Source organism: Papio anubis, chromosome 5 (assembly GCF_008728515.1).
Source record: "Papio anubis isolate 15944 chromosome 5, Panubis1.0, whole genome shotgun sequence".
Lineage (NCBI taxonomy): Eukaryota > Metazoa > Chordata > Mammalia > Primates > Cercopithecidae > Papio > Papio anubis.
This window is the reverse complement of record NC_044980.1, coordinates 152,701,441-152,717,242: the sequence shown is the minus strand read 5'-3', so window position 1 is coordinate 152,717,242 and position 15,802 is coordinate 152,701,441. Positions and strand designations below refer to the sequence as shown.

The 15,802-nt window shown below is 45.3% G+C and overlaps 2 protein-coding genes and 1 non-coding gene across 23 annotated transcripts in view; 1 reads left to right on the top strand and 2 right to left on the bottom strand.

Annotated features, from left to right (window-relative positions):
• The window catches only part of PWWP2A (PWWP domain containing 2A), a 64,678-nt gene extending 50,426 nt beyond the window's left edge, over nucleotides 1–14,252 (top strand). For 11 of the 19 annotated variants that reach the window (XR_004183871.1, XR_004183880.1, XR_004183879.1 and 8 more), the window contains one exon: nucleotides 11,944–14,005. Coding sequence is in view for 2 of the 19 variants with exons in the window: in XM_021939933.2 (XP_021795625.1) it covers nucleotides 11,944–11,996 (53 nt within the window). In the remaining 17 variants the exon portion in view is untranslated. Of the gene's footprint in view, nucleotides 1–11,943 lie in introns of all 19 variants that reach the window. The other 8 variants (XR_004183870.1, XR_002522847.2, XR_004183873.1 and 5 more) reach the window with 2 other exon arrangements.
• On the bottom strand, nucleotides 3,244–3,345 carry LOC116275098. Its single transcript, XR_004184063.1, has one exon. It is a non-coding gene; the product is annotated as a U6 spliceosomal RNA (small nuclear RNA).
• Nucleotides 10,051–15,802, bottom strand: part of TTC1 (tetratricopeptide repeat domain 1) — a 56,633-nt gene continuing 50,881 nt past the window's right edge. For all 3 annotated transcript variants that reach the window (XM_003900456.4, XM_009209503.2, XM_009209502.4), the window contains exon 8: nucleotides 10,051–10,663. In XM_003900456.4, coding sequence (XP_003900505.1) covers nucleotides 10,530–10,663 — 134 coding nt within the window. In that variant the 3' untranslated portion in view covers nucleotides 10,051–10,529. The remainder of the gene's footprint in view (nucleotides 10,664–15,802) is intronic.

Sequence of the window (15,802 nt, the reverse complement as noted above, 5' to 3'; positions counted from 1 at the left end):
CAAGACTCTGTCTCAAGAAGAAGAAGAAAAAAAAGATGTTTTTACACTAATAACCTGCCTTAGTCTAAAGAGGTAGGAGACATAGATTCTGATATCAGTTCTGTCAATGACCTTTGACAGCAAAGTCACACAGTAGCCCCATTGGCAAAATGGGGTGTAGAAATCCATCTTACCAAGCTCTTCAGTTCCTACTCAGCCAAGGCTGAAACCCCTGGGAAGATGTCAGGAATTTTTTTTTTTTAAGGAATTTTTTTTTTGAGACAGAGTCTTGCTCTGTCACCCAGGCTGGAGTGCAGTGGTACGATCTCTGCTCACTGCAACCTCCGCCTCCTGGGTTCAAGCGATTCTCCTGCCTCAGCCTCCCAAGTAGCTGGGACTACAGACCTGCGCCACCGCACCCGACTCATTTTTGTATTTTTAGTAGAGACAGGGCTTCACCATGTTGGTCAGGTTGGTCTTGAACCCCTGACCTCGTGATCTGCCCACCTCGGCCTCCCAAAGTGCTGGGATTACAGGTGTCAGCCACTGTGCCGGGCCAGGAATTTTTGTTGTTGTTAATTAGAATATAATCCACTGTTTCTGAGTTTTGTTTTAGCTCAGTGCCTAAGTCCTCTAGATCCTGAGTAGGCAGCTCAAAATTTGGGCGATCTTCTACATAAGTTGAACTGTAACATCATTGTGGAGTGCCCTGAGGTAAAAGAAGAGCCTGACATGTTAGTGCCCAGAAAAGCACAGCCAGCGCCTTTAGTAAGAACAGCCTTACAGAAGACAAGGATGGATACGACCCTTCACATGCCTAGATTCGGCTTTCTTAACATCTGTAGGAAATGAGACGGGCCAGACGAGCTTCTGTAGCACAAGCTGAAACTATAATCTCCAGCCTCTGATGCTAATTCAGAATCCAATCAAAGTACCACACTGCCCTACGAAACTATCAGCCCTTTTCTCCCAGTTAAGTTTATGGGCAAAGTTGCAAACAGCATTTAATTTTGGGGCAATCAAACTACGCCTTACAAACTTGAGATCAAGTACTGTGTATAGCCTAGGAAAACCTACTGCTTTGATTTTTAATTACTGTTTTCCCCACCTCTGTTCCCTTACTCCCATCCCTGAGGAGTTTCAGGTTTGTGGATTTCTGACTTTGAGTGGGAGGCACCGAGTGGAAGCTGTTTGCCACTGGCTCAGACAGCACGTGGCAGTTGCTGGGTGTGAGTCCAGGGGGGCATGTCTCTGATGTGGATGTCAGTCTGGTACTGTAGGCCGCAGAGGGACAGTGAGATTCCAGTATCTTCAAATCCACCTCTTCACATTTGAAACCAAGAGTTTCTCCAGAAGCCTTTTTGGGTGGGGATTCCCTTCACATCTGTCATGACGACTGATGGCTGATGAGCCCAGTGCCTAGTAGTGGTTCCCACCTTAATAGGCCATATTTTTCTGCAAGCGGAACCGGCAGCTGGGACTGATGGAAATGAAGACTAGCTGACACTGGGTCACTGGCACAGATCACTTGCTGTGGGCTTCCTTGGCAGTGAGGCAGCAGACCTTGTTGTGCCTTAGTGAAGGGGGAAATGGGAGCTTCAAGTTTCCACTTGAGTGAAAGGAAAAAGAAGGCAGGGAATCATATTTCTAGTTCTGGCTGATAGAACTTAACTTTTGTATGATGGCACGTATTCCTAGCTTGCAGATCTCAGAGGACTGGGCAACTAGAAGAAAATTTTATATTAATTTTTTTTTTTTTTTTTTTTTTTTGAGATGGAGTTTTGCTCTTGTTGCCCAGGCTGGAATGCAGTGGCACATTCTCAGCTCACTGCAACCTCCACTTCCCCGGTTCAAGCAGTTCTCCTGCCTCAGCCTCCCGAGTACCTGGGATTACAGACATGTGCCACCACACCCAGCTAATTTTGTATTTTTAGTAGAGACGGGGTTTCACCATGTTAGGCTGGTCTCAAACTCCTGACCTCAGGTGATCTGCCCACCTCAGCCTCCCAAAGTACTGGGATTACAGGCATGAGCCACCCCGCCTGGCGATATTAATGTTTTTATTATAGAATATCTCAGATATTTGTAAAAGTAGACCAGTAAAACAAACCCCTGTGTACCCAACCTAGCTTTAACAAGTACCAACTTGTGGCCAGGAAGATTGAAAATTCTGATGCTTTGAAATGTAAAAATAGAGAACATCCTTACTCTTTTTAGTCGTATTGTTTTTGAGACAAGGTCTTGCACAGTTTAGGCTGGAGTGCACTTGTGCAATCCTGGCTCACTGTAGCCTCGACCTCCAGGGCTCAGGCGATCCTCTGACCTCAGTTTCCTGAATAGCTGGGACCACAGATAGACATACTACCAGGCCTGGCTAATTTAAAAATAAATTATCTTTGTAGAGATAGGGGCTCACCATGTTGCCCAGGCTGGTCTTGAACTCCTGGACTCAAGCAGTCCTCCCACTTCAGTCTCCCAAAATGCTGGGATTACAGGCATGAGCCAGTGCGTCCAGCCACTGCGCCGAGCTCTCTCACTCATTTTCATAAACTAACATTTTTTTTGAGACGGAGCCTCGCTGTGTTGCCCAGGCTGGAGTGTAATGGTGCAATCTTGGCTCACTGCAACTTCTGATTCCTGAGTTCAAGTGATTCTCCCACCTCAGCCTCCCGAGTAGCTGGGATTACAGGCACCTGCCATCATGCCTGGCTAATTTTTGATTGCTTTATTTATTTTTGAGATGGAGTCTTGCTCTGTTGCCCAGGCTGGAATGCAGGCACCTGCCATCACACCTGGCTAATTTTTGTTTTATTTATGAGATGGAGTCTCACTCTGTTGCCCAGGCTGGAGTGCAGGCGCCTGCCATCACATCTGGCTATTTATTTATTTATTTATTTATGAGACAGAGTCTCGCTCCGTTGCCCAGGTTGGAGTGCAATGGTGCAGCCATGGCTCACTGCAGCCTCAACCTTGTGGTTCAAGTGGTCTTCCTGCCTCAGCCTCCTGAGTAGCTGGGACTACAGGTATGCGCTACCACCCCTAGCTAACATAAAAAAATTTATTTTGTAGTGATAGGGTTTCCCTATATTATCCAGGTGGTTCTGAACTCCTGGGCTCAAGCGATCCTCCCACCTCGCCCTCCGAAGGTGCTGGGATTACAGGCATGAGGCACTGTGCCCAGCCCGTAAACTGCCCCTTGAAGGGTTGTAAGCAGTTGTTCTCATGTGCTAACGTTATTTTCACCCTACTTCTTGGACTGGCTGGTAGCAAGTAATCCATTTTTTTAATAGACTTTTTTTTCCAGAGTCCATGCTAATCTTCTCTGTATCCTTCCAATTTTAGTATATGTGCTGTCGAAGCAAGCACAGTAATCAATTTTTCATTTTCAGAGGCATTAATGGATCTGGTATAGTGTGAGGTCAGGATAGCTCTGCACACAACAGGAGGAAGTGATTGCAAATGATAGCTTCCTTTCCCTGTACAGCATTTAATTGTGCAGTTCACTGAAGGAACATATTTTTCAGCCACTTCTGGTGGAATGCGCACATACTTTTTAAAAGGAAATCCAGGTGATGGAAGGATTAAGCTTGTTACTATCAAATACCGAGGAAGCAGGCTGGAAAGAATCCCTAACTGAAATCACTTCAAGGAGAGTTGACTAGGATTGTGTGGGTATGTATCAAGTACACAGTAGCCACAGATAAGGTTAGAGGAAGAGTTTCTCTTCCCTATCCTCGTCCCTCCTGTATTTCTTAAGGGGAGGGACGAGCATAGGGAGGGAACCGGCACAGTAATGAAGGGAAGTGATCACAGAAAACAACAGGAAGGAACATACAATCCAGCTGGCAGTGACCACAGGCTGCAGGCTCATAAGGCTGCATCTGAACGGGGGCTGCGCAGCTGAGCACCAGCAGCTCCAGCCTTTCCTCTTAAGCCAAGGGCAATCTGGAGAGAGCACAGATAACAAGCAGAGGAAACGGATGAGGGCTTGTCGAGATATTTCCCATCCTATGTGGTGTCTCAGATTTGCACTTTGGTCTTGGGGGATTATTGGACTCTTCCTCTTAAAGATCTTTTCCAAGATTAAAGCAGCCATTAACTTCCACAGCTGTCTTAACAGCCGTCCTCTTGGGTCTGTTATCATAGCCTTTCCCTTTGACATCCCAAGTTTTACAGAACTGGTGGTAAAAGGATTTGCAGGCCTGCTTACTTCTTGGGATCAGACCATGCTTGCAAAAATATATCTTCCATCAGGTTTACATCTGACGCTTGCTGCCAGCTTCTCCTCCCACTATCTATTCAGGCAGTAAAATGCCTCTAAAAAGCTCCTGCGCCTAGTCTTCCTGCACCAACTTAGATCCTAGCTTGAAAGTTGAGTGAAATGTTACTTACCAGTAGTCTCAGAGGCCAGTTCAGAGAGTGAAGGGGCACCAGAAATAACTACTAAGCCCGACAACATCTCTTTTTCTTTTTAACACAGGGTCTCACTCCCAGGCTGGAAGCAGTGGTGCCATCTTGGCTCACTGCAGCCTTGACTTCCTGGGCTCTGGTGATCCTCCCACCTCAGCCTCCTAAGTACCTGGGACTACAGGTGTGTACCACCATGCCTGGCTAATTTTTTGTATTTTTACTAAAGATAGGGTTTCGCCATGTTGCCCAGGCTGGTCTCGAACTCCTGGGCTAAAGCTATTCACCCACGTTGACCTTCCAAAGTGCTGGGATTACAGGTGTGAGCCACTGCGCCTGGCCAGCAACATTTCTTAAAGCACTCTCCCCTACTTTTAGTTACATAAAACGTTGTAGGAACTGCAACTCTCAGCATTTATGGATGACACAAACATTCATGTCTTTGGCTTTATCCAAGCAGCTCTGAAGGACAGTGTATGAGGTCTCGTCATTTTGCCGAAGCTCAGATGTATGCCCAGTGCCACGATGTCCCTAAAGTTATAGGAGCATCTATAACATGTAGGCTTAGCAACTCCCCAGCTTCCACACTTAGACATGGTATAACACTGTCTCCTTAAGTACAGTTATTTGTAAAGTGAGATGGGCGTTTTGCAGGGAATGGGGCAAGGAGCAAAAGGCTAAAAATCACCAACCACAACAAACTGGCTGCAGTGCTTGTGATGAAAGGGAAGCACACATGGAAAGGCATATTTTTTTTTCTTTCAGAGACAGGGTCTCTCACTGTTACCCAGGCTGGAGTGTGGTGGCTCGGTCATAGCTCACTGCAGCCTCAAACTCCTGTGCTCAAGTGATCCTCCTGCCTCAGCCTCCCAACTAGCTGGGGCTACAAGCATGTGCCACCATACCTGACTTGGTTTTAAAACATTTTTTGGTAGAGATGGGGTCTCAGTATGTTGACTTGGCTAAGGTCTCGAACTCCTGGTTTCAAGTGATCCTCCTGCCTCAGCCTCCCAAAGTGTTGGGATTACAGGTGTAAGCCACTGCACCTAGCTAGTTCTTAGAAAAATGGTTGAGATTTTTAAAATAGGTAAATTTAACAGCATGGATCCATGAGTAAAATGAAGGAATGAACCCACAGTGCACTCTACACAGAAAAACCACCATATGAGTATGAATTTGTTTTAGAAATCCCAATTTCCTGGGGAAGCCTCCTGCAGCGGCCCCAACCAATGGAAAAGCTGCTCCTGTGAAAACTGGAAAAGTAGTTAGGATACAGTGTGGGAATATACAGAAAACATAAGACTTGATGGAAATGTGGCCTGGAGAAGGTGAGGAGACTGAAATGAAAGGAAAAGTTGGGGATTTTTTAATCCTTGGAAATATCCAAGATGCAAAAAATGAAAACTTAAAAACCAGGAGACAGATGCTTACAGGCCAGGTTGAATGTTCAACATCTGAGGACATTCTACATGGCCACGCAAGACAGGCTAGACTGGCTTAGTGTGACCTTCTTTACAGAATGCTTTTTATTTTTATTATGTATTTATTATTACAGAAATGGGGTCTTGCTATATTGCCCAGGCTGGTCTCCAACTCCTAAGCTCAAGCAATCCTCCTGCCTTGGCCTCCCTACGTGTTGGGATTACAGGCATGAGCCACTGTGCCCAGCCTACAGAATGTTGTTTTGAGCTCCATGGGTATGATTACTGGATTCACTGTTGAGAAACCCTAGCTGAGCCCTCCAAATTTGCCAGAACTACACACTTAATGAAATAACACTACTAAGAAAGTTTACTTGAGTAACTAGGGCCAGAAACTCCAGGGTGAGGTGGCCACTTCGGGCAATACCGGGTTAAGTCACAGATAAGTTACTGACTTTGATTCAGTGACACCAAGCTGTCGTCTCTGTCTCCCATGCATTCTTTGGAATGTGAAAAATAGCAAGTAAGCCTTTTTTTTTTTTTTGAGATAGGTTGGTTTCACTTTGTCACCCAGGCTACAGTGCAGTGGCATGATCTCAGTTCACTGCAGCCTCGACCTCCTGGGCTCAAGCAATCCTCCTGCCTCAGCCCCTCAAGTAGCTGGGACTACAGGCGCACACCACCACACCCAAGTAGTTTTTTGTATTTTTTGTAGAGACGGGGTTTCACCATATTGTCCAGGCTGGTCTTGAACTCCTGAGCTAAAGGAGTCTGCCCACCTCAGCCTCCCAAAGTGCTAGGATTACAGGACCTGTGCCTGGCTGAGAAAAAATAGCAAGCAAGCCTCCTAAGCTGACATTTGAATTACTTGCTGGGTCTTAAAATTTATGGAGATGATTAGTTTCTATTTATCTTGAGGTAACAGATATTGGTTAGTAGTGAAGGAGAAATCTGAAAAAACAGGCATCAAAAGGGCACAGAATTAGAAGACTTTTGAATAGTGATGGTTGTTCACATTAAAACCACCTCTTGTGGAATATCCTTTAATATCAGTTTACTAAGTCTCTAGTACAGTGGTAGCTGCTGGTACTATTAACAACATAAATGTGGCCCTTTTCATGAGCTCATGGTCTACTCAGGAGGCAGATGAGAAATAGTAGATATTTTAAAGAATGTTTCTCAGAGTCTCCAGGGCAATTCTAAAAGATCAAAAATTATTTTTTTTGAGACAGGGTCTCACTGTGTTACCCAGGCTGGAGTATAGTGGCATGATCTCAGCTTACTGCAACCTCCGCCTGTCGGGTTCAAGCGATTCCCCTGCCTCAGCTTCCTGGGTAGCTGGGACAGGCGCCCGCCACCATGCCCGGCTAATTTTGTATTTTTAGTAGAGATGAGGTTTTGCCATATTGGCCAGGCTGGTCTGGAACTCCTGACCTCAGGTGATCCACCTGCCTCAGCCCCCCAGAGTGCTGGGATTACAGGTTTGAGCCACCGCACCCAGCCTCCAAAAATTATTTTGACCCATTGCAATATTGTTGGAATAAGAATATGTACAACGTCACAGTGTTACTATCTTAAAAGTAAATTCTGGTATGCTTTTTTGGTGGGGGGTGGGAAGCATCATATAACTTTTTAAAATTTTTTGAGATGGAGGCTTGCTCTGTCACACAGGTTGGAGTGCAGTGGTGTGATCTTGGCTCACTGCAATCTCCAGCTCCTGGGTTCAAGCAATTCTCCTGCCTTAGCCTCCCAAGTAGCTGGGATTACAGGCATGTGCCATTGTGCCTGGCTAATTTTTATATTTTTAGTAGAGATGGGGTTTCACCATGTTGGTCAGGTTGGTCTCGAACTCCTGACCTCAGGTGATCGCCCGCATTGGCCTCCCGAAGTTCTGAGATTACAGGTGTGAGCCACGGTACCTGGCCATAGCTTTAAAATCATACATTCTAGCAGCAATAGGCAAATACAGGCCACCTTCCTACCTTAACACTTACTTTCTACTTTTGAACTCTGAAGATTTTCTATGGTCAAACATTTTCAAAAGGTTTGAATATATCTTTTCTTACAAATGTTAGAAGCAGCAAAGTAACAGTGCCCGATAAAAACTCCTTGGCTTAAGCAAACTCACACCTGCTGACATCCTTTCCTTTCCAGACAAGGCACTGCTTGGCCCACCCACTGGGAGCATGTAATGTTGGCCTTGTGTAGCATCCTATAAGATTTCAGTGTGATTGAGAGGAAGAGGAGGACGAAGCCTAAGAAACAAAATCTCTACACTCACGGCAATGGTGGTCTCGGGCATCTTCTCTTAACCAAAGCTGTTTCTAGATGAACAAGTCTATTTCCTATTCCTTGGAGACACAGACAGTCCTTCAGGAATCTCAGCCCTGACTTTGCTAAGTCTAAGTAAGCCATTGAGCTCCAGGCACAATCTGACAGTAGTTCTCAAAATGTAGTCCAAGGCTCTGCAGGCGTTCTGGAGACCCTTTCAAGGTGTCTATCTGGCCAAAACTATTTTCATAATACAAAATTAAAGGGTCTACTTTTTTCACTGTCATCCTGTCAATGACTGCACTGTGATCTCATGACAAACTGAATATAGGAGATGTGAGACTCTTGCTGTTTTCTATCAAGCCATGCATTAAAGAGATTTGCAAAAATGTCACTCTTCTCACTAAAATGTGTCTTTGAGTTGGAAGATTTTTTCATAAAAATTAAAAAAAATTCATTAAAACTTTTTTTTTTAGAGACAAGGTCTGTGTCACCCAGGATGAAGTGGAGCAGTGGGATCATAGCTCACTGCAGTCCTGAACTCCTGGGCTCAAGCAATCAATTCTCCTGCCTCAGCCTCCCAAGTAGCATGAAGCCACTATGCCCAGCTAATTTTTTTTTTTTAACTTTTTTTTTGTAGAGACGGAACCTTGCTATGTTGCTTAGGCTGGTCTGGAGCTCTGGTCTCAAGCAATACTTCCACATTGGCCTCCTGAAGTGCTGGGATTACAGGCATAAACCATCCATCGTTCCTGACTTGACATAAAATTATTGATAGTAACATGAAACGTGTTTTTTTTAAAGGGATTAAATACTTTAAAATTTTCTATCTTAATTTTTAATATACTAAATATTGATATAATGCACATAAGTGGAAATGCTCTTAAAATTTTTTTTGCAGACTATGAAGGGCTCCTGAAATAAAAGTTTGGGCACGGTGGCTCACATCTGTAATCCTAATGCTTTGGGAGGCCGAGGTGGGTGGATCACCTTGAGGCCAGGAGTTCAAGACCAGCTTGGCTAACATGGTGAAACTCTCTCTCTACTAAAAATACAAAAAATTAGCCAGGTGTGGTGGTACATGCCTGTAATCCCAGCTACTCTGGAGGCTGAGGCAGGAGAATTGCTGGAGCCTGGGAGGCAGAGGTTGCAGTGAGCCAAGATCGCACCACTGCACTCCAACCTGGGTGACAGAGCGAGACCCCGTCTCAAAAAAGAAAAAAAAAATTGAGAACCACTGTCTAGCATAATGCTGGCTGCACAGAAAGCACTCAACACTCACTTCCAGACCATCCAGTATTCATACAACTTGTATGGTTTTTCACGCAGACATTTTTGGGAAAATTGGATGCCAGATTTAACACAGTTTCTTCTGAGGTTCACTTTGACCAAAAGGAAAAAAAAGATCAAAAGCTTTTAGGAACAGATCAGAAGAATCACATAGTCCTTAACACTGGGAGTATGACTGACTACTGCACGTCACTTACAGAATTATATGTGTAATTTACTTCCAAGATGAAACTTGTATGGCAATGCTTTTGACACTCAAACCAGAGCAACTGCAAGCTTTTCACTAGCATCAACTGATGAGGAGAAAAATATTCTATCTTTGACACCTCTGGGTTCATGTAGTTGAAAAGAATATGGTTTTGTTCTGGGATTCATATACTACCATTCCTTGATGAAGCTATTTTAAGTTAAAAATACTAACATTTGGTCAAAAACAGATTTATAATTATCTACACAAACCTGGCGGGGCCCAAGACAGCTTGTAAGGTGGACTTTCTGAATTCTAGTACATGGTAGAATGGTCAACTCTTCAAGATAAATCTACAAGGCAACAAAAACTTTGGGCAGATTTGTGGAATCTGTTATCAGTAACCCTGCTTGAAACCAACACTGCTCCCAAAGCCAGAGAAGGCTTCTGCCTTAGTTGTCATTACGTGACAAAATTCACAACCCAACCCAGACCTAAGCACAGAAAGCTTTTATTACCACAGAGGAAATCAGGAAATGCTGGAGGCAGCCTCGTTAGCTGTGTGATCAGGGAGGGGACAGGCAGGCGGGAACCCGTCATCAGTCATGTCTGGGCAGTCTCCCAACCAACAGGTCTGTTTGGTTCAGGAGAGGCTTTTGCTGGGCTGTGTGTCTGTGTGGATAAGGAAGGTCAGCCTCGACAAATGGGCTTCTTCCTGGACATAGGACAGCCAGAACCGGGATACCAGCTGCACAGACACCACCTTAAAATGGAAATCAAATTAGGTTCATTACATCAGGAAGTACATTTCACCCTGATCATAAAAGAGGGAAAAGGGAGCACTAGGCTCTACTGGATAGCCTTTCTTTTAGATAAGATGCTTTTAAAAGTTAAACATTGGCAGGGCCTTTCCCCTTGCTAACAGCAAGCAGCACACAATTCCAAGTCAGCTTGTAAAGCTATTGTTATCTTTGTTATCTGTTATTATTTGGATTTTGAACGAAATTGATGGAGTACGAGCCGGTAGAGGAATCCTGTTTGATCTGGAAATTTTCCGTGGAGAGCCCAAAAGGTCGGAGAACCAAGTTCCCAAGATCTTTTAATTTACCTGTAATGTAAAAGCAAAAACTCAAATGAATACAGGAATGAACAGAAGCAGGAAGGCACCAATTAATCTTGCCTTACCACTGAGTACAAAATATAAAAGCATCTCTTTGCAGTTAAAGAAATGCCTACTTTTAATATGATGAAAGCTTCCAGGAGAGTTCCCAACCCCTATTCCCCACTCAGCAGTGCAGTCACTTCAGTGCCATCCACCCCAAGCCTGTGCTTCCATAGATGAGAGTGGAGTCCTGCTGGCTCTCTCTGGGAGATCAGAGCCTCCTGTCCTAACTGGCCAGTACTATCAAAGGACACAGGCTTCTGGGATGAGTTCTGGGAAAACCAACTGCTGTTCCAGTGAGGCTCAAGGCACCCTGCCAAGCCAGGTCTGCCTGGTAGTGAGGGCAGAGGTCCCTCCAAGTCTCTTTTCTCTAGAACGGCAGCAGCCACCTGCTAAATTTAATTCAACTCAGTCCATTTCCACTGAGCTTGGATTCATATTCAAGAGCTTCCTGCTTTCCTAAGCAAATCCTTAGCTTCTATACCAGACTAGCCATTTCTTAGAAATGGGATCTTGTTCATTTGCACAGCAACCTCAATAAGACCTCAATAGTCCACGCTCCTCTTCCCAAGTTTCAGGCTTTATTTACACATGACTTGAGTGAGATATAGAAGTCAGGTGTGGTGGCTAACACCTGTAATCCCAGCACTTTGGGAGGTTGAGGTGGGTGGATCACTTGAGGTCAGGAGTTCGAGACCAGCCCGGCCAACATGGTGAAACCTTATCTCTACTAAAAATACAAAAATCAGCTGAGGGTGGTGGCATGTGCCTGTAGTCCTAGCTACTAGGGAGGCTGAGGCAGGACAATCGTTTGCACCCGGGAAGCAGAGGTTGCAGTGAGCTGAGATTGCGCCACTGCACTCCAGCCTGGGCGACAGAGTGAGACTCCGTCTCAAAAAAGAAAAAAAAAAAAAAAAAAAAAAAAGTCACGGTGTATAGCCGACGGTTCTTGCCAAGCGTGGTGACTCATGCCTGTAATCCCAGCACTTTGGGAAGCTGATGCAAGAGGACGGTTTGAGCCCAGTAGTTCTAGACCAGCCGAAGCAACATGATGAGATGCTCATCTCTACAATTTTTTTTTTTTTTAAAAACAAAAAACTAACAGTTCTTATGCTGTTTTAAGATATAAGGAACATTTGAAACTACGAATGTTCCAGAAAATTTTGGCGGGGATGGGTGAATAAACAGTTTCAACCTTTTCTAAACTGCTTTAATTTTTCTTGCAGGTCTGCTTCCAGTGGAGGTGAGAATGGGGGTAGACGAAAAGAGAAATCCCTAATCATCAGAGGCACAGGCTCCTTCCCACTTCCTAGCAGCTTTTCTCACTCTGAGACTTCCCATCTTAGAGTAAACCCCAGGTAAAGCACTTAAAGATGCATGGCTTTGGCTGGGTACAGTGGCTCACACCAGTAATCCCAGCACTTTGGGAGGCTGAGGCAGGAGGATCACGTGAGTCTAGGAGTTTGAGACCAGCCTGAGCAACATAGGGAGACCCTGTATCTACAAAAATTTAAAAATTAGCTAGATGTGGGGGAACACGCCTGTTGTCACAGCTATGCAGAGGCTGAGGTAGAAGGACTGCTTGAGCCCAAGGAGTTCAGGGCTGCAGCGAGCCATGATTGTGCCATTGCACTCCAGCCTGGGTAACAGCAAAAAAGACGCATGGCCTTTACATTTTCCAGGCCTCCCTAATAACACATGGTAAGAACTTTTAGTCTCAGGCTTAAGAACTAGCTCAAGGAAGCTCACCATGTCCAGAGAAAGGCCAACCCATCTTTGGATGAAACAGTAAATTGAGAAAGCTCCCAGAACCTGGGATGGCCATTCTCCAGGCAGGCCTCCGAAACCTAAACCTGGGACACACATCTTCAGTGCTGCTGCTTGTGTCAGGAAACCACCGGCACAAACCCTGGGTGCCTGCGCACGGGAGCGGCACAGCCTCGGGCACATGTGTGTATAGGGAGGGGCTCACAATAAGCAAGAGTAAGACAGGGCAGCCTCAGGGCAACCTGAGTTAGCAACACCAACCAGGAACGCTGGCAGTTTGTCCTGGGGTTGGAAAAAGAGGACAGGGAGTGGGGGGAAAATCCCATCAAAAGCAGCCCAATAAAATGTTGGTACTGGGAAATCCTTGGCTCTTGTGATACGGAGTGAGTGAAGTGAGAATGACTCTCAGGAGCCACTCACATCAGACTCTCGAGGAGGGGCAGTTCCATGGTGGAGAAGCCTCCGGTCCAGGCCTACTCTGGATGGTCCACTGAGCCCAGGGCCACTACGTGGATGGAGGGATCATTGCAAGCTCATCTCCAGTGCCAGAAAAACAATTTAAAGTACAGACTGGAGATTTTACTTGGCATCTATTATGTGAGCCACTGGGATGTCAAGAATAAAAGTAGCTTCCATGCACAGCAATCACAGTCTAGTGGGGAGGCAGACCCAAAAGACTGAGGTGTGCCCAGAAGTGCTTTCCGACCTTGCAGGAGCACGAGGAAGCCTTTTCAGAAGAGGTTGCATGCCACAGTGCTCTAGGGGATGGGAATCGGTCCCAGATGATGGCATGTCACCGTGCTCCAGCGATGGCAGTGTCCTCAGGCAGCAGTGGCTTGGCTTTCGGCTGGTCTGCACGAAAGGAGGTTTCCCTCTAGTGCAGAAAGCCCATTCCAAGCTAAGACTGCAAATATTCAAACTGCCAAAGAGAGGAAGAATTCTCTTTCCCAGGCTCTCACTTTGCCTAACTGGCTAAAGGGCCTGTCTGCCACAAGTCACCTCTGAACTTTTAGCTTGTGTGATTCTATGGTGTGGCAGTCATGAAGATGTACTTCTCCAAATGCAGGGGACACAGTGGCTGCACTCTAAAATCCATCAGCACGTTCCTGCAGAGGCCACCCTTCCCACCTGCGGCTTCCAGCCAGCGCCTGAGCATGCGAGGGGCAGGCCAGGGACTCGTCTGAGGGGCAGCGCTGGCTCCCCAATGGCTTTGTTGAAACTTTCTCAACACCACACTCCAGTGGAAAACTCCCCCTCCCCCGCTCCTCCTCCTCCACAGGGGTCTGCCAGCTCTGCCAACATCCTCCAGCTCCCAGCCCCATTTTCCCTTGCAGGTGTTTCCCCCAATAAATCTCTTGTACTTTTAATCCTATCTTGGCATCTGCTTTTTGGATGATCCAGACTAACACATAGATAATTATTCTTTTTCCTTCAATTCCAGTATCTCTGCCTTTATAACATTCCACATTAATTTCACCAACCATCACTTACAGGAAAAAAAAAAAGAAAAAAAAAAAAAAAGAAAAGAAAATGCAAAATTCTGCTTTCTAAACAAGACTACATATATATATAATACCTGGCAGGTAGCAGGTATGTAATAAAAGACACACAAATAGTCTCTGCATTAGAGAAGACCTAAGGTCACCTGATGTAGATTAATTCAACCAACATGTACTCATTACATGTGTGTGGCACCTTGCTGTGTGTAGCAGAGATGCAGAGATACATGACATGGTCTATACACCAAAACAAGTTTAGAATTTGACAAGGAAGAAAAGACATACACGCAAAACCAAACTCATATGTAGCTGAGTTATAAAATGCCATGAGAGTCAGGAAGGGGAAGATTCCTTCGGCTGGGGCAGGAAGAGAGGAAAGGGGTGGAGGAAAGAGAAGATTTGGTCTATCTTTGTCTAAGAGTTTGCACTTGAACCAGGCACCAAAGGCCATAGGACTGCAACCATATGAGACAGAGGTGGTGTCAGTGCAAGCCCAAACAGTGTGCGCCAATGCACAGAGGTAGGTAGGCGAGCTGTGTGTCCAATGGGGCTGAAGCGGGGCAGGCAGGTGCCTCCTGCCAGGCTCTCCTGAGCCAGGCCCATCAGCCTACAGTTCCCATGCCACAGGAAGCCTCTGATGGCTTGAGAACTGAGTGTTCAGGGTTAGTAATCCTGTGGCAAAATGAAGAATGAACCAGAAGGGGAGACCCTGGGGGTGGTTCTGACAGAAAGTTAGTCCTACATTATGGGAAAGAGGCCATTTATTCACTGAACAAACATTAAAATTTCTACAGTGCTTGGGTAGATGGGCTCTGAAGCCAGAGTGTGGTAAGTGGAACACAAAGAACAGGGCAAAACAGTATGGTCGAATCAACAAGTTTTAAGTGACTGAAAAATTTACTTTTTGCTGTTTGTGCCAATGACAGAGAAGCAACAGCCTTCAGTAGAGCTCAGGCTCCTAAATATATGCACACTCACACATTTTTCTGCCTGCAGTTTAGAGTCAGGTTGGGTGCTCAGAGGCTAAAGCAGCTTCCTTGTATCCAAATAGGATCATCTGCCAAACTAGCCTATCTGCCACACTTTCCACTGGTTGTCAAATTCTGTCTTCCTTATCTGGACACTAATCAATGAGGTTTCCTTGTTTCCACCTATAGCACAGGCGGCACCATCACTTGGCCTGAATATGTCCATATGTCCCTAACTATTAGGATCTCGTCTATCAGACTAGATCCCATGGCAAAGAGAAGAGTACAAAACTACTCGTGCTTAGACCAGAATGTTTAGAAACAGGAATCAGAGTGCTTGCCACTGGATTCAGTTGATAAATATTAATTTCTCTGCCAAGTAGCATATCACAATAACCCAACTGATTTGTTATGCATAATTTCTCTTTGGAGATACTGACTGTGCACCAGGCAGTTTACCCTGAGCAAAACTAGGAATGCTGTGTTTTCATCTCCTTAAGATCACTCGGGCGTGGATTCGATGGAACAGCTCCTTTGGGACTTTCTTCTCTGTTTAGATGAAACAAATTGCATACAACTGAATCCTAATACCACGTTTCCTCCTGTGAGGCAGGAAACTAAGGCATGCAGCTAACTCTAGCTTTTCTCTAAGCAAAAGGCAAATCAAGAGAGCCCAGGGTAGAAAGGATAAAATTCACGCCCAATTCAAATTCTTATACAGGCAGACTTCATTTTGTTGTGCTGTGCTTTTTTGTGCTCTACAGTTACTGTTTTTTTTCACAAACTGAAGACATGTGGTAATCCTGCATCGAGCAAGTTTGTCAGCACAATTTTCCCAATAGCACATACTC